The sequence below is a fragment of the Chiloscyllium plagiosum genome, unplaced genomic scaffold (assembly GCF_037043375.1).
Source record: "Chiloscyllium plagiosum isolate Xiang-an unplaced genomic scaffold, Cpla_swu_hap1 HiC_scaffold_10, whole genome shotgun sequence".
Lineage (NCBI taxonomy): Eukaryota > Metazoa > Chordata > Chondrichthyes > Orectolobiformes > Hemiscylliidae > Chiloscyllium > Chiloscyllium plagiosum.
The window spans coordinates 98,877,605-98,896,337 of NW_028270148.1; the positions used below are offsets into that span (position 1 = coordinate 98,877,605).

The 18,733-nt window shown below is 39.8% G+C and overlaps 1 protein-coding gene across 3 annotated transcripts in view; it reads left to right on the top strand.

Annotated features, from left to right (window-relative positions):
• The window catches only part of LOC122553033 (pleckstrin homology domain-containing family G member 1-like), a 222,404-nt gene that overhangs the window by 95,689 nt on the left and 107,982 nt on the right, over positions 1-18,733 (top strand). Inside the window, exon 3 of one of the 3 annotated variants that reach the window (XM_087991576.1) lies at positions 5,711-5,870. The exons of the other annotated variants lie outside the window; for them this stretch is intronic. Within the exon in view, the coding sequence (XP_087847702.1) occupies positions 5,816-5,870 (55 nt within the window). The 5' untranslated portion in view covers positions 5,711-5,815. The remainder of the gene's footprint in view (positions 1-5,710; positions 5,871-18,733) is intronic. 3 annotated transcript variants of the gene reach the window in all.

Consider the following 18,733-nt stretch of genomic DNA (forward strand, 5'->3'; position numbering starts at 1 on the left):
TTACCCTCATAATTAATGTACCTTGTATTGTCAAATTTTGGTCAGCTCGAACTTGTTTTAACAGATCTATGCAAATGACCACCTTTTCCACTTTCCATCATACGCTTATCAAAGCTGAGCCAGGTCCCAATCTGGTTTTAACATGCTATTCATCCTATTGGTGGATTTTTCTTTGGTCACGGTTTGACTGGTGAAATTTTGAATCTGTCAACTCTCTCCTTTCCAATCCAATCCACACTGAAATTTCATTGGTGTCTTAATCCTGGCATTTCACATCTAATGTCAATATGTGGTAGCCCAATCATAGACTACAGTGATTTAAAGATGGACATCACTTCACCTTCCAGGAAGGTGGGCAGTACATTCAGCTTTTCAAGACTCTTTTTATTTCAAAAATACTCTTTGGAAGGTTAGGATTAAAACATAAATAGATCAGGAATAGCTGTGCATGCTTTGCCACTTGATACAATCCAGTCTTGATTTCCTGAGAATCAAAAATCTGTCTTATACTCTATCATTTGCGTTTCCTGGAGTACAGAATTCGCAAAGGTTCCCAACTCTTAGTAAATTGGTCCTAACCTTAGTTCCAAATAATTGTCCCCTTATTGTGAGACATTGCCTTATTGTTCTAGCTTCCCAACTATGGAAAGTCACTTCTATCTACTCTTTCTAAGCCCCTTTGGAATCTTGCACTCTGACTTCACTTCACAATCTTCCAAACTCCAGACAGTATAGGTCAATTTATTCAGCTTTTCATTGTAGGAGGAGAACGCTCTTATCCCAGGAATGAACCAATAAAGCAAACTAGCTATTTATTGTAAATTTAATTATAACTTGAGACATACAGATATGTAATTCATTGAAAGTTGTCACAGGGTGGTAAAGAAAGCATTTGGCACATTTGCATTCATTACTCAGACTGTTAAGTGATTGAGGTGGGATGTCATGTTGTGCTTGTAAAGGACGTTGGTGAGGACACTGGAGTATTGCGTACAGTTCTGGTTACCCTTCTATAGAAAGCATATTATTAAATTGGAGAGGGTGCAGGAAAGATTTTAAATGAGTTTACTGGGACTGGAGGATTTGAGTTGCAGGGATAGGCTGGGACGTTTTTCCCTGGAGCACAGGAGCTTGACGGGTCATCTTCTTTTATAGAGATTTTATAAAATCATGGGCATAAGCAAGATTTTCCTGAGAGTAGAGGGTTTCAAAACCAGGGGACATAATTTTAAGGTGGAGGAGAAGGATTTAAAAAGAACCTTGGGGACAACTTTTTTCAGTGGGTGGTTTGTATGTGGAATGAACTGCTAGAGCAAGTGTATATGCAGGTGGGGTTACAACATTTAAGAGTCATTTGGAAAGAGACACAAATAGGAAAGGTTTAGGGGGATATAGGCTAAATGCAGGCAAATGGGACGAGTTTATTTGGGGAAACTTGGGTCCGCTTTGACAAATTGGATTGAAGGTTCGGTTTCCATGCTATATGACTCTAAGGCATTTTTCTTTTAACTTGCCTGATATCAGAGTTGTAGAGATGTACAGCACAGAAACAGACCCTTAGGCCAACCGAGTCCATGCTGACCAGATATCCCAATCTAATCTAGTCCCATTTTCCAGCACTTGGCCCATATCCCTGTAAACCTTTCCTATTCATATACACATTCAGATGCCTCTTAAATGTTGCAATTCTACCAGCCTCCACCACTTCCTCTGGCAGCTAATTCCATACACGTACCACCTTCTGGGTGAGAAATTTGCTCTTTAGGTCCTTTTTATATCTTTCCCCTCTCGCCCTAAACCTATGCCCTCCCCCACCATAGGGAAAATACTTTGTCTATTTATCCTATCCATGCCCCTCATGATTTTATAAACCTCCTGAGGTCACCCCTCAGCCTCCGACGCTCCAGGGAAAACTGTCCCAGCCTGTTCAGCGTCTCCCTGTAGTTCAAATCCTCCAACCCTGGCAACATTCTTGTAAATCTTTTCTGAACCCTTTCAGGTTTCACAACATCATTCCGATAGGAAGAAGACTAGAATTGCACTCAATGTTCCAAAAGTGGCCTTACCAATGTCCTGTACAGCCACAACATGACCTCCCAACTATTGTACTCAATATTTTGACCAATTAAAGAAAGCATACCAAAGGCTGCCTTCACTATCCTATCTATCTGTGACTCTACTTTTCATGGAGCTATAAATCTGCAGTTCAAGGTCTCTTTGTTCAGCACCACTCTCTAGGACCTTACCGCTAGGGTATAAGTCCTGCTCTGATTTGCTTTCCCAAAATGTAGCACTTCACATTTATCTATATTAAACTTCATCTGCCACTTCTCAGTCCATCGGCCCATCTGATCAAGATCCCGTTGTAATCTGTGGTAACCTTCTTCGCTGTCCACTACACCTCCAATTTTGGTATCATCTGCAAACTTACTAACTATATCTCCTACGTTCATATCCAAATCATTTACGTAAATGACGAAAAGTAGTGGACCCAGCACCGATCCTTGTGACACACCACACTGGTCACAGGCCTCCAGTCTGAAAAACAACACTCCACCACCACCCTTTTGTCTTCTATCTTCTAGCCAGTTCTATATCCAAATGGCTAGTTCTCCCTGTATTCCATGAGATCTAACCTTGCTAACCAGCCTCCCATGGGGAACCTTGTCAAAGGCCATACAGAAGTCCATATGGATCATGTTCACAGTTCTGCCCTCATAAATCCTCTTTGTTACCTTTTCAAAAAGCTCAATCAAGTTCAGCTCTGGCTCCTCTGAGAGTTCAAGCTACTTATCTTTTCTGGGCTTTTTAGGAACCGAATCAGATTTTTTTGTTTTGTCCCTTCCTATTTTACCAACCTCTGGGGTGAGAAATTTCATTTTTAGTGACACAGTTGAATATTTACAGTTTTTAAAATGGCACATAATGTTCCACATGTGGCCTTCCCAAAGAACTGGTGATAAAATGCCCTTGAGATGCATCCCAGTCCTTGACTGAGCTTGTTTCAGTCATAACTATTTTCTTGAAAGAAAATAAACTGATTTTTTTTTCTCCTGCCACCCACCCCTGTTGTTTAAAATAAACACTTCATGTTTTCATGATTCATCATTTTGTGCTTGTTCTTATGATTATTATTAGCTAGCCAAGCCCCTTTTTCCAGACCATCTGGAAACAGTAGGCATAAATGGGTCATTTTCAGGTTGGTGATCAAGATTAGTGCTTCAGTTATTTACAATGTATTAAAATCTTGAATGAAGGAACCAAATGTACAGTTGCTGAATTTGCCAAAGACTCTAAGGTTCTCTTCACAAATTATATTCCTGCCTTGGTGTAGATAGGTTAGATAATGGGCAACAAAAATTGTCTGCTAGAATATAATATAGGAAGATGTGAATTTGTCTTCTTTGGCAGAAAGAAAAGGAAAGCAGCATATTTTTTAAATGGGGGGGGGGAAAAAAACTGAGCCTCAGAGATTTGAGAATCCTGCTATATCAATCCCAAATAGTATGCAGGTATAGCAAAGTGGTGGTGATGGCCTAGTGATCGTGTCATTGGACTATTAATCTAGTGACCTAAGTAATGTTCCAAGAGCCTGGGTTCAAACCCTATCATTGAAGATGGTGCGGTCTGAATTCAATTTTAAACAATCTGGAATTAAGAGTCTGATGACCATGAATCCATTGTCAGCTGTCAGAAAAGTCCAATTGGTTCTCTAATGTCTTTTTTCTTTTTTTCTACAGAGTCTTTGTCTTTTTACTGCTTTGGAAACATTCTGGTGCAGTATGCTGGCTTGTTAATGTCATTTAGACAAGCCAAATACCCATTAAAATTATAAAATATTCAGGTGATAGTAGGACTACAAGTTGTAGAAGCAGAGACCATTGGCCTAGAGTGTGCTCCATTATTCATTGCAATCATAGTAATTTGGCATTCGGGTTAATTTTTACACACCCTACCACAAACTATTTGTGTGCAAGGAACTCTGGCTCACTGGTCTAATGGATAATATTTGTGCAAGGACACTCCAGAAGGTTGCTTTCAAACTCGAAAGGTAATTGCAGTGAAGTGCTACAGTTATGCTTCTACTCATCACATGTTAAAGAGATTCTAGACCAAATGTTCAAATAAAAACATCTGTGTGGACCTGGTTGGAAAGAATTCCAGATTTGACTAATTGATCCTGAAGTAATGCATCGTAGGTTAACCTAGATAATGTCTAATAAAATGTCTAGCTTCACAACTATGGATGCTGGCTTAATTAATGTTTCCTTTATGTCCTTTTCATGTATTTTTTTTCTCTTGATGCATTGCTGAGTCTCGTTTGTGACTGTCCTGGAAACATTATCTGAACTTGTGAATTGTGTGTGTTTGTGCTTCAACTACTTCTGGTCTTGTCTCCATTTTTTTTTAAACAAAGTAATAAACCTGACAAGTATAGGCCAATCAGACTAATGTTACTGGCACAAAATATTTGCCAGATAGCAATTAACTGTTGTTTGAGAAAATCTGGGTTAATAAATGGTGGCAAGCTTGGATTTATTGACAGGACAGCCCAGCAATGATATGATGGTAGCAGTGAATGATTTTGTTTTTTTCACAATGAGCAAAGTACACACCTTTTGTACAAAAGGTCAGCATTCCAGTTTCTACCCTAATGACCTAAACTAGAGAGAATTTCCATGTTTGACTTAATTATAACAAACTGAACAGAATAATAACCAACCTTGAGAGGATATAGACAAACTGGAGAATAGATTACATCTGTCATGTGGCCATAAAATGTAGTAAAGTGAAAGTGTTGAATCTTAATTGGAAGCATTAGAAGTTTTCAAAATAAAGTAATACAATATTATTAGATTGAAAGAACAGTAACTATATGTACCTAAAACTTTGAATCTGGAAAAGTAACATAAGGCATTTCCTTTCTCAAATGTAAGATGGATATTTCACTTCATGATAACAAGAATAAAGTCAGAAGGCAGACTAAAATAGCATCTCCAACAATGCAGTATTCTTAAGAAGAGAAAAGAATCCCTACAATGTGGAAACAGGGCCTTTGGCCTGATAAGTCCATACCGACCCACCGAAGAGTATTCCCACTCAAACCCATGCCCCATTTACTCTACTTTTACCCCTAACCAACACATCACTGAACACGATGGGCAATTTAGCATGGTCAATGCACATCCTTTGACTGTGGGAGGAAACTAGAGCACGCAGACACGCTGAGAATGTGCAAACTCGCCACAAACAGTTGACTGAGGCTAGAATTGAACCCTGGTGATGTGAAGCAGCAGTGCTAACCACTAAGCCACTGTGCCACCCCTATTCCCTTGGCTCAGAGAGCAGTTGAGAGTCAACCACATTTGCTGTGGATCTGGAGTCACTTGTAGGCCAGACCAGGTAAAGATGGTAGTTTCCTTCCCTTAAAGGACCTTAGTGAAACGGATGGATGTTTAAAAAAATCAACGATTGGTTAATGGTCATAATTAGACTCTCAACACTAGACTTTTTAATTGAATTTAAATTCTACTATTTTCCATGGCAGGATTTGAACCCAGATATCTAGAACGCTTACGGTTGAGTGGTAATACCACTAGGCCATGACCTACCACTGTAAAAGTTTAAAGTCTTTGTGTTAGTTTAGTAGAAATTAAAATGTGTCTGTCCATACTTTGAAACCTCACACTGATTTCTTTCCAAATGGCAGTGACGTCAGCCTTGCTACAGTACTTCCTGTCATAGTGGAAGAGACCAGTGTTGCAGTAGGACTGATGTCACCATCATTTGGGAAGTCCAACTGAAAGCACACAGGATGGAACAAACGAAGAAAATTTCAGACAACCTTGAAAATATGATTGCTGTTTTCAGTAAGTAGTATTCTACTCTGGAAATTCTCAAATTTGGAAAGGGTGGTGCATGGGATAAGATTGTAAAGAAAACTGACTAAGCAATGGGTCTAGCATGGTTGCTGTGCAGAGGGTTAGCAATGATGTGGTAGACTAAGTCACATCTTGTATTGTAAACAGTCTTTGTGAGGAGTGTAAAGGAGACAGTTGGTGGCAGAAAAGAAACTGAATGCTACCTTTGTGCAAAGATGATCCTAGATTAGTGAAAAGTTTTGGTAGAGGACAGCAGAAAACTAATGTGTGAAATGGTGCAACAGGACTTGCCACTGAATGGTTAAACTAGCTGAAAGCTATATAGTTTAAGGTCTGTATCTCAAGAGAATTAAGGTGAACAATAATGCCGAGAGTGCAAGAGATTTTTAGGAAAATCTTGCAACTGATGCAGTTTGTATCTCATGTATTTAACCCTTTCTTAAATACAAAGCCGTGTACTTGATTTCATGACCTGTCATGGCCGGCTGAATTCACTTTTCAGGAGACAGTGGTGTACTTTTAAATTCTTCTTCAGGAACCTGTGATGACCTTTTCCTTTTGGGTATAAACTTTCAAATGGAGAGAAGTTTCAGAAAAGTGAGGGCAGAGGCTGTTGCTGCAGGCAATTTTTTTGACTGTTTGCTTCAAATCCAAGATCCTTTTTTATTTCAATCCAAAAACTGGTTTATGACCATTATGTTGCGGTCTTGGGTTTTCATCCATGCAGCTTGTTCCTTGCAAATACAACACTGCTGTTCAAGCTGGTCATTTTTTTTTTTTGCTTTTCACTGTTTCATCCAAAAGTTCCAGATTTCATATACACACACCCAGGTGTACTGTCAGGTCAATGAAAACTTGGGAAACTGAGAGCAGAAGTAGGCTGATCCTCTATTTTGATGCCATTATTCTAGCTTTCTCCCCATGTCACTTGATGCCCCTAACTGTTACCTCTGTCTTTCCTGAATATATTCAATGACCTGGCCTCCATCGCCTTCTGTGGGCAAGAATTCGATAGGCTCACTACCCTTGCAAGTGAAGAAATTTCCTCATCTCATTGCTAAATGGCCTACTGATATTCTGAGCTTAAGTTCCCTGGTTCTAGATTCTTCAATTGGAGTAAACCAACCTTCCTGCATCTGTCTGTCTAGTCATGTTTATAATTTTACATTTCAATTAGATCCCCTCACCCTTTAAATTATAAATGGGTTTAGGCCCTACCAAACCAATCACCCCTCATTTGATGGTCCTGCTATCTGCAGTTTTAGCCTAGTGAACCTCTACACTCCCTTTATGGCAAGTAATCCTTTCTTTTATAGGCCAGCCAAAACTGTATGCAATACTGTAGGCATAGTCTGAACAAGGAACTCTACAACTGCAGCAGGACATCCCTGCTTCTGAACTCAAATCTTCTCAAACTCAATATACCATTCACCTTTCTAATTTATTTACTGCATCCACTTGTGTACTTTCCTTGACTGGTATACAAGGTTACCCAGATCTCTCTATCCATCCACACTTTTCAACATATCATAATTTAATGCTTTCCTGTTTTTGCACTCTAAAATGTATAACTTCCCAGTTAGCCATGTTGTACTGCTTCTGCCACGTTGGTCAGTTCACTTGACTTGTCTAAATTATTTAGAAGCATCGGTATATTCTGCTCATAACACTCAATCCTACTCAGTTTTGTGTCATCAGCATACTTGGAAATTTTGCATTTGGTTCCCTCATCCAGGTTATTTACATAAATCATGACTAGTTGGGGCTTAAGCACTGACTTTTATGGCATCCTACTAGTTACAGCCTGCCACTTGGTAAAAGACCCATTTCTTTCGATTCTGTTTCCTGTCTGTCTCACTCCATATTATCCCCATCCCATGTACTTAAATTTGTCCACTAATACCAATGAGGTACTGTATTAAGGTACTGAAGAAGGGCTTATGCCCGAAACGTTGATTCTCCTGTTCCTTGGATGCTGCCTGACCTGCTGCGCTTTTCCAGCAACAAATTTTCAGCTCTGTATTAAGGTACTGTACTTCCACTGAATTGCTGTTGCCAGACTAGGAAGTTTAGTAAATACACCATGTCCACTGGTTCTCATTTTTCTAAGTTCCAGTAGATTTAATCATAATGTACTTTTAATAAACTGGCTTTATCCAATCCCATTAAAGCTTTCCACATGTACAGTTATCACAATAATAGGCTCTAGTATTTTCCCCACTAATGAGTACAATATAATTAGATATTACAAATTAATATTTGAGATCTTTTATCACTGTTTTAATTTAAGAAACACAGCCGGATAGTGAGATAATGAACAGACAATTTCCTTTATCAACTAATATCATTTAATACCCTGGACACTGGGCAAAACTCTTTTTTTCTAAATGGGGTTGTAAATTATTATTTTACTTTCACCTGACAGCAAGCATTGTTTATGGTTTCTCTGCAAGATGGCACCTTTTTAAAACTGCAGCGTGACCACTCCAGGTTCTACACTCCAATTTTGAGTGCGACAAGGCCACTCACTGAATCATGTTTAATGTAAAGCTAGTGTCCTGTGTTCAGAGACTCAAGACTGCTTCTAGCTCAACATAATTTTAAACAGCCATATTGTCTTAAAATTAGCAATCCTGTTTGTTTTTCCTGGGGAAAATAAGTGAACTGGATGTGAAACCATTCCTCAAACCTGTTTGTGTTTTTTTGGTGCTGGCTTTGTACTATGTTGACATCCAGGAATGAGGATCTACAAAAGTGCTGTGGACTCAGGTGTTTACTAATGGAAAGCTATTTTCTCTCCGACTGATGGAGTGACTTAATGATGTGCCACACCTTTTCCATTGAATTGCTATTGTCAGGCTAGTAAATTTAGTATTCTGAAAGGAGTCTTTTTAAATTAGAATTCCTTGCAAAATTAGCAAGGAGTGCAACTGGTGTTCTAATGAGTGTTTCAGTGCTTTTCCTCTTTATTGCCAATCAAGTTTAGTGGGCACTCTGCCTCAGTACGTACTTAACAAATGAGTGACATTTATTCAAGAGCTGAAGTACTTATTCAGCAAGAGACCTTTTAATGTTGCAGTAATTTTCTCTGAAAATAAGACTTCAGCACTGACCTATACTGTTAAAGAATGCATATTGACCTATTTCTACACGGTCTGTTTAGAATGCTGTCGTGAATCAGTAGTCACACTCAGCTGCAATGTAAAAGCACTAGTATCAATAGAGATTAACTGCTAAATATTAAACTGGGCAAAGTCCAAAGTTTATTAAATAAATCTTAGAAAGCAAATTAGGAGTTTTCAATTAAATCCATCTATGGAATGTCTCTCAAACTCATCCTGCTTATTAAGTGTACTTCAGTTGTAAAGGCACTGTATCATGAGTAAATTTTTAAAATATGCCACACCATTATAAGACATCTTCCCATCTGAGAGGTGTTTTTTCTTACAACAAGGGATTACTTTCCAAAGTGTTTTTCAGTCAACCACATTCTTGCACCGTGGTCTCACGTACAGCAATGCAATTTAGGCCAAATCACCTGCTTTTAACGGTGTGGTTGAGGGATTGCCAGGATTTGGGAAGAGCTCTCTTGCTGCTTTTTGGAATTGTGCCTTGGGATCTTTTAATGCTCCCTAAGGTTTCTCTTTGGGATTGCTTCCAGTAGTTTTCTGGAAATGATTTTAACTTTTTTTTGCTTTCCTTTTAATATTGGATAAGATTTGGAAGTGAGGGATAAGGTTGTTTAATAGTCAAGAATTGTGCATTTGGATAACAGAATCTGAAAGTTGTCCAATCTGTACCATTTTTCCCCCAGACTCTGGACACTTGGGTATCTAATGGTGGAAGTTTAGGAACACTCGGGGCAGGAGATCATTTTTGTGCAAGTTCCAGGAATATAACTAATCAAAGATTGCAGTCCTAACTGTCATTGGAAGGCATACAAGAATCAACAATATATCTTGTGACATGTGGAATACTGAGGGGACATCAAAGGCTTGGTTTCCAGCAAATACTTTGAGTGTCTGACTTGATATGTCATCTTTTTAAATGAATGCAAGAATCACAATCAAAAAAATCCATGTGTAAATGTTCATTTCAATTACTTTTCCCTGAATTATATAAATTGAAATAGTGAAAATTCTAAAAATGAGACAGGCCTGTTTGCATCTGTAAAGAGGAAATGTTAGTTATAATAAAGGCTCCATAAACTGAATCATGAATTTTCTCTTCTCTCCAGGTGTTGACCGTGTATCCAGCATCTTTTTCTTTTGAGATTACTAGCATCTGTATTTACCTAGTTTTAAGTTCAAATGAAATTGCGATCCCTGATGTACATGCTCAACAAAAGTTTTCAGCTGAAGGTTTTGGTCAAAAATGGCAAACCTTGTTGGATCTGTTCACCGAGCTGGGAATTTGTGTTGCAAACGTTTCATCCCCTGTCTAGGTGACATCCTCAGTGCTTGGGAGCCTCCTGTGTAGCGCTTCTGTGATGTTTCCTCCGGCATTTATAGTGATTTGTACCTGCTGCTTCCAGTTGTCAGTTCCAGCTGTCTGTCGCAGTGGCCGGTATATTGGGTCCAGGTCGATGTGCTTATTAATTGAATCTGTGGATGAGTGCCATGCCTCTAGGAATTCCCTGGCTGTTCTCTGTTTGGCTTGTCCTGTAATAGTAATGTTGTCCCAGTCAAACTCATGTTGCTTGTGATCGGAGTGTGTGGCTACTAAGGATAGCTGGTCGTGTCGTTTCGTGGCTAGTTGGTATTCATGGATGCGGACCGTTAGCTGTCTTCCTCTTTGTCCTATGTAGTGTTTTGTGCAGTCCTTGCATGAGATTTTGTACACTATATTGGTTTTGCTCATGCTGGGTATCGGGTCCTTCGTTCTGGTGAGTTGTTGTCTGAGAGTGGCTGTTGGTTTGTGTGCTGTTATGAGTCCTAGTGGTCGCAGTAGTCTGGCTGTCAGTTCAGAAATGTTTTTGATGTATGGTAAGTGTGGCTAGTCCTTTGGGATGCGGCATATCCTCATTCCGATGTCTTTCCCTTAGGCATCTGTTGATGAAATTGCGGGGGTATCCGTTTTTGGCGAATACATTGTAGGAGGTTTTCATCCACCTATATCCACCATGGCATTCATCCACAGATTCAATTAATAAGCACATCGACCTGGACCCAATATACTGGCCACTGCAGCGGACAGCTGGAACTGACAACCGGAAGCAGCAGGTACAAATCACTATAAATGCCGGAGAAAACATCACAGAAATGCTTCACAGGAGGCTCTCGAGCACTGAGGATGTCACCTAGACAGGGGACGAAACGTCTGCAACACAAATTCCCAGCTCGGCGAACAGAACCACAACAACAAGCACCCAAGCTACAAATCTTCTCCCAAACTTTGAACACCATTTTGGAAGACCGTTTTATGTAAATGTTCTCTCAACTATTTGCTACTGACCCCAACAGTGTACTCTGCCAACAAGTTGTCATTCAGATTATTCCTGAAGTCCAGCAACAAAAGAGTTTTGTTTCTTAGTCGCATCCTCATGTTCAGATCCTTCCATGGCTTCTCTCCTCACAATAACCCCTTGCACATTCCTGATGTTTAATTATTATTCAGCTGTCTAGATGTTAAACTCTGGAATTCTTTCATTAAACCTCTTGTGCCACTTTATTTTTTCCTTTAAATTATACTTTTAAACCTACTTGGCCCAAGTTGTTAGTCACTTGCCCTAAAACTCCTTTATTTAGCTTGGGATCACATTTTAACTATTTGCTGTCCTGAAGCACTTGGAATGTTCGTGTTAGAAGCACCATATACATTTTTTTTATTCTAGATGACACTCTCCAAAAACATAGCTTTAGTTTTAACTTGTATAGGGACAACACCCAGCTCTACATAACTATCTCTTGATTCCTGCTATGTTTTTGAATAGTTGGACTAGTTAGATATTATTAATCAACCTGGTCAGATGTTATGATACATCTGAAGGAGGTTAAATTTTAACCTAGGTTTTCTGAATCAAGATGTAGGGATGGTACCATTGCACCACAAGAAAACCAATTAGATAGTCTATCTCCTATTCAGTAATAGACAAAACATAGAAAATGAGAGTAGGTTATTTGGCCCTTCAAGCCTGTTCCACTATTCAGTATGTTTTATGGCTGATCTTCCAACTCTGTATCCTGTTCAAGTTTTCTCCCCTTAAACCCTTTTCTGATCTTTTTTTCAGTCTTAAGAACTTGGTCTTGAAAGCAGTGTTTTTGCCTCTGACTTCTCCTCTTGGTGCAAAATTGCACAGATTCACACACTCTCTCTGGGTGAAGAAATTTCTCCTCATCTCAGTCCTAAATGGCTGACTTGTATCCTTAGAGTGTGACCCCAAATTCTGGACTCACTGGTCATTTGGGAACATCGTTCTTGTGTTTATCCTGTACTCCTGTTTGAATGTTATAGGTTTCTTCTAGGAGATTCTTTTCTTCTCTCCTCGCCTCCTTTCTTACCATCCCAGTCCTACCCTTTCCTGTCCAGCAACTAGAGTCCTCACCAATCCAGTTTCAGTCCCACCATCTTGGGGATCAATCTAGTAAACCTCGTGTCACAATCTCCAATGCCAGGTCATTCCTCCTTCAGAGAAGGAGACCAAAACTGCGCGCACAACTCCCAGGCATGGTCTCACCAGGCCCTGTACAATTGCAGAAAGACCCCTCTACTGTGAAGTGTCTTAGAATGTTTTGCTATGTTCAAACCAGTTTCTCATTCTAGCTCCGTTCTATGATCAAATTCAAATAAAATATTTGACATGTTCTCCTCAATCAAGGAACAACTTAATTTTAGCTGGTTACATTAGTCTTTGGGATAGAACTGCAAAGAAGCTCAATGGTTGATTATTGTTGTTATAGAAGTGCTGCTTTACTCCCCATAATCCTGTCTCATAGCAGTTGAGATTGTACACTTGAATGTGCTTGCCTGTGCAAACAGGTATTTCTTTCTATGTGACTAGCCACCGGCAGAATTTACAATTTTCTGTGAATCCATCTAATTTCTCTATTATAAATCAACCTCTTTTGAAGCTGCTCTAGAAGTTTTGGTCTATATTTAAGAGGAAATAACACCTCCTGTAGTGTTTGCAAGTTGTTAGAATTACAGAATGTACAGTGCATGAACTGACCAACTGGATCGTATCAGTGTTTGCATTTCACACAAGCCACCTCCTGCTGCTCTTTAAATATCAGGAAGTGAGGCTTGCATATTTCTAAAAGTAAAAGGAATCTGACCCCGAAAGCCAACAGCACGTTAGTCTGACTTTCAGTTATATACAAGATGACTGAAGGACTCCAATGCATTGTACAAACATCTAACAAAGAAGGGGTTAATGGGGACTCTCAGCACTGTTTCGGGATTAAAAAAAAACTTGATTGGAAATGCATTGGTCTAGCAGCATTGGGAAAGAGAAACGGTTGGTGTATCAAGTCAAATAACTGTTGAAATTGGTAAAATGCAAACAAACATTCTTACACATCTGCAAGATGATCAGCATTGGCAGCACTGCAATATTCAGGTTCTGCACGACAAAGCAACAGTGAACAGGGTATTGGAATATATTGGCATGACTATGTTAAATGAGAAATACTACTTGCCTGTAAAAGGGATGTTAAACCAGGATAGACAGTGATGAGTATTTTGTGACCACCCTCCACCTATTGTTTAGACTTTCAAAGAGATGATATGGAGATCATAAAAGTATTTCAGGGTCCAAATAAATGAAGTTAACCTGGTGTTGTGATTTTTATAGTCCAACAGGTTTATTTGGAAACACTAGCTTTCAGAGCATTGCTCCTTCATCAGGTGGTTGTGGTGTATAAGAGCGTAAGACACATAATTTATAGCAAAAGTTTACAATGTGATGGAACTGAAATTATATATTGAAAAAGACCTAGATTGTTTAAGTCTCTCATCTTTTAGACTGAACATGTTGGTTTCAGTTCTTTCATATATAATTTGCAGAACTACTTTGAAGTTACATTCTCAAGTGAACTTTAACAATTGGTGTCATGTCGGTCCATTTAAGGTGTGAAGTGACCTGTCTGTGCCACAATGTTCAAACTGATTCTAATCTAAAAAAATGGATTTACAGAATTTAACATGGATTTATGCTGTTTTTGAGAAAAATAAAATGTAATTCTGCGAGTACAAATTCACTCCACAAACTTGGGTAGGGTGGGGATGGGGGGGATTGTTATGAGCCTCCGTGAGAGGGTGTGTGTGTGAATGTAAAGGGGTCTAAGTCTGTGAGAGGGTGTGGGAGTGTATGAGAGAGGGTGGGTGTGTGTGTGGGGTGCAGTGGGGCCACCTGTAGTGTGACATGAACCCAAGGTCCCAGTTGAGGCCATCCCCATGGGTACCAAACTTGGCTATCAGCCTCTGCTTGGCCACTTGCATTGTTGCCTGTCCCAAAGTCCACCTTGGAGGACAGTCACCCGAAGGTCCGCGATTGAATGTCCTGGACTGCTGAAGTGTTCTCCGACTGAGAGGGAACACTCCTGTCTTTTAATTGTTGTGGGGTGTCCATTCACCTGTTGCCATAGCCTCTGCTCGGTCTTGCACAGACAGTCTCACTTAGGGCACCTCCCACCTTTAAATGCATTATCTGGGCCGAAAAGACTCCATTGTTAAAATGCACTTGAGAATGTAACTTTAAAAAAGTTCTGCAATTTCAGTATGAAAGAACTGAAACCAACATGTTCATTCTAAAAGATGAGACTTAACAAACAATCCATAATATAATTTCAATATATAATTTCAGTTACATACTGTAAACTTTTGCTATAAATTCTGTCTTACAATCTTATACTCCTCAACCACCTGATGAAGGAACAGTGTTCCAAAAGCTAGTCCTTACAAATAAACATGTTGGTCCATAACCTGGTGTTGTGATTTTTAACTTTGTCCACCCCAATCCAATACCGGCATCTCCAAATCATGATTACCAAATAAATGAGCAATTGTGAGCTCCAATGTATAAGAGGACCAAAGGATGCAAAGTTTCCGAAACCACGGGACTGGATTAGATTCTGTTTTTCTCCTAGGTAAAAACAATGACTGCAGATGCTGGAAACCAGATTCTGGATCAGTGGTGCTGGAAGAGCACAGCAATTCAGGCAGCAGAGCAGCTCGTCGGATGCTGCCTGAATTGCTGTGCTCTTCCAGCACCACTGATCCAGAATCTGTTTTTCTCCTGTCTGTTTCTGGAATGAATCGTTGACTTCTGACGATAATGAAAATCATGTGGATTTTGCTGTAGATTGGATGATCTTGATGTGGGTTTGAACTAGGGGACAGCTGAACATTGATCCTAATGTGTGCTATGTGAAATTCCGAATGTACCAAGATAGGAAAGATTGTAGAGCTGCAAATGCAGTTCAAATTCATTAGCCATTTTTGGTGCAAAGCATTTAGCTATTCAATGATACAAACCTTTCCAGGTAAGAGTGAAGTGGGAAACCACCTGTTCGAAAATAATGGTTAGAAGGCACGTGGAAGCAATATTATCGCTAGCTTAGTCATCTCTTTTGTGAAGTTATTTAGTACCCAAAGTGGCCTGCAGTATATATGCTTGAATTTTAAAATATTCCAGTTGCATCAAGGCAAATTTTTAAATGGAGTACAGTAAGGAAAGTCAATTTGCATACAAACAATTAGTTACATTGGAGGACATGGCAGCTAATGGAATTTGAATTTTCAATTAATTTGTTTTAATTGCAGATTGTTTGTTTGTGTGTTGTGGAAATCCATTTGGTTCTTTTCTTAAAGAGAAGTCTGTTAAGCTCACCTGTTCTGGCCTAAATGTCACTGTAGATCCATCAGAAAAGTGGTTGATTCTTAATGCCATCTGCGGTGGCTTAACAAGCAACTTTGTTCAAGGCCAGTTAAGGATGGGCACCAATAACTAATATTGCTGACAACACCCATATCCCATGGTAGGATTATAATTAAAGTTGATGCACTGTTTGGAGTGGAGTTTGAATACTGAGCTGCCTGATATTTGGCAGGATTTTGTCATTTCAGCCAAAGGACGTTCTTCCATAGGTGGTAGTTTCAATAATTAATGCTCACTTTTCACATCGTGAACAATTAAGCTTCATATAACTTGAGACTCCAAACTCCACTTAAACCTTCCACAATTGCTATTTTGCCATGCACAACCATCCTTTAAAACTGACTACTAAATGCCTACTTGGGATTGATAACTGCGAATGTCTTCCGAGTGAAATCACTATGAATTGAAGTATGAATAGGGAACAAGAACAAGCAACTGGGTTGTTTCAGCCTGTTCTGTCATTCAATAAGGTCATGGCTGACTTGATTTTAACCTTACTCCACATTCCTGCATATCCCTTTGGTAATCCAGAATCCAGCTGTGCCTTTAAAAATATTTTTAAAATTAATAAGTTTCCTCATCTGTGTTAAATTGGTGACCCTTTTTTCCCTTGTTCTGTAAGTGTCTCACCCCACAATTGCTCATTGTTGTTTGGTCACATGTCAATATTCCTAGTACAGAGCTTTCCAGTCGATTTGGAAAGGCGAACAGGCTATTTGCTATCTGTCCGGATAATTCTTGACTATTCCACAAACTGAGAGAAAGTGAAGGCTGCAGATACTGGAGATCCGAGTCAAGAGTGGGGTGATGGAAAAGCACAGCAGGTCAGACAGCATCCAAGGATCAGGAGAATCCACGTTTTGGGAAAAGCCCTTCATCAGGAATTCACAAACTGCCTTTCCAAATCCAATATTTTTGTTAACAGTGAGCAAGTACTCAAAAAGTCACAATTTGATTACTCCTATGATTAATCTTTTTAATTCCTGAACATTGCAAAGAATTTCTGGAGTTTCAGTAATCACTAAACTTGCTGTTGATTGCATAGAATCATAAAGCTGTATAGCATGGAAACTCAGTCCAACTCATCCATGCTGACCAAATATCCTAAATAAATCTAGTCTCATTTGGCCCATATTCCCTCAACCCTTCCTATTCAAATACCCACCCAGATGCCTTTTTTAAATGTTGTAATTGAATCAGCCTCTACCATTTCCTCTGGCAGCTCACCACCTTCTGTATGGAAAAAGTTGCCCCTTCGATCCCTTCTAAATCTTTTCCCCTCTCACCTTTTTAAACCTGTGTCCTCTATTTTTGGACACTGCTACCTTGAAGAAAAGATCTTGGCTATTCCTCCCATCCATGCCCCTCATGATTTATCAACCTCTAAGGTCATCCCTCAGCCTCTGGTGCTCTAGGGAAAATAACTTCAGCTTATTCAGCCTCTCACTATATCTCAAATCCTCCAACTCTGGCAATATCTTTTCTGAACCCTTTCAGGTTTCACAACATCCTGCCTAAAGAAGTGGATGCATTATTGTGTCATCTGCAAACTTTGGTGGACATACCACCTCTGTTCACATCCAAATCACTTTTTTATGTAAATGACAAAAAAAAGTGGACCCAGCATCAATCCTTGTGGCACGCTGCTGGGCACAGACCTCCAATCTGAAAAGCAACATTCCTCCTCCACCACGCTGTCACCTACCTTCAAGCCAGTGTTGTAACCAAATGGCTACTTCTCACTGTATTCCACGTGATCAAACCTTGCTAACCAGTTCCCCTACCATGCAGAACCTTGTTGAATGCCTTACTGAAGTCCATATAGATCACGTCCACTGCTCTGCCTTCATCAATCCTCTGTTATTACTTCAAGAAACTCAATCAAGTTAGTGAGACATGATTTCCCACTCAAAGCCATGTTGACTATCCCTAATCAGTCTTTGCCTTTCCCTAATCAGTCTTTGCCTTTCCAAATACACACACATCCTGTCCCTCAGGGTTCCAATCAACAACTTGCCTACCACTATAGTTCCCTGGCTTTTCTTTAGCACTTTTCTTTAATTAATGGTGCCACTTTTGTGGGCAGCACGGTGGCGCAGTGGTTAGCACTGCTGCCTCCAGGCGCCAGAGACCTGGGTTCAATTCCCACCTCGGGCAACTGACTGACTGTGTGGAATTTGCACGTTCTCCCCGCGTCTGCGTGGGTTTCCTCCGGGTTTCCTCCCACAGTCTAAAAATGTGTAGGTCAGGTGAATTGGCCATGCTAAATTGCCCGTAGTGTTAGGTAAGGGGTAAATGTAGGGGTGTGGGTGGGTTGCGCTTCGGTGGGGCGGTGTGGACTTGTTGGGTTGAAGGGCCTGTTTCCACACTAAATAATCTAATCTTTAGCTAACTTCTAGTCGTTCGGCACCTCACCTGTGGCTGTCGATGATGCACATATCTCAACAAAGATGCCCAACAAATTTCCCTAGTTTCCAACAAAGATCAAGTGTACCCTAGAATAGGTCCCAGGGATTTATCCACCTTTTATACATTTTAAGATGTCCAGCAACTTTTGTAATATGGACATTTTTTCAAGATGTTGTTTATTTTACCAAATTCGCTAGCTTCCATAGCCTCCTTCACAGTAAACTGGAGCAAATACTCATTTAGTATCTTTCCCCCCCCATGTTTTGCAGTTCCACACAAAGACTGCCTTGCTGATCTTTAAGGGCACCTATTCCCTCCCTAGTAACCCTTTGTCCTTAATGTGTTTGTAGAATCACTTTTGGATTCTCCTTAACCCTATTTGCCAAAGCTATCTCATATCCCCTTTTTGCCCTCCTATTTTCCCTCTAGTATACTCCTACTGCCTTTATACTCTTCTAAGGATTCACTCAATGTCTCTTGTCTGTACCTGACATATGCTTCCTTCTTATTCTTAACCAAAACCGCAATTTCTTTAGTCATCCAGCATTCCTACCTACCAGCCTTG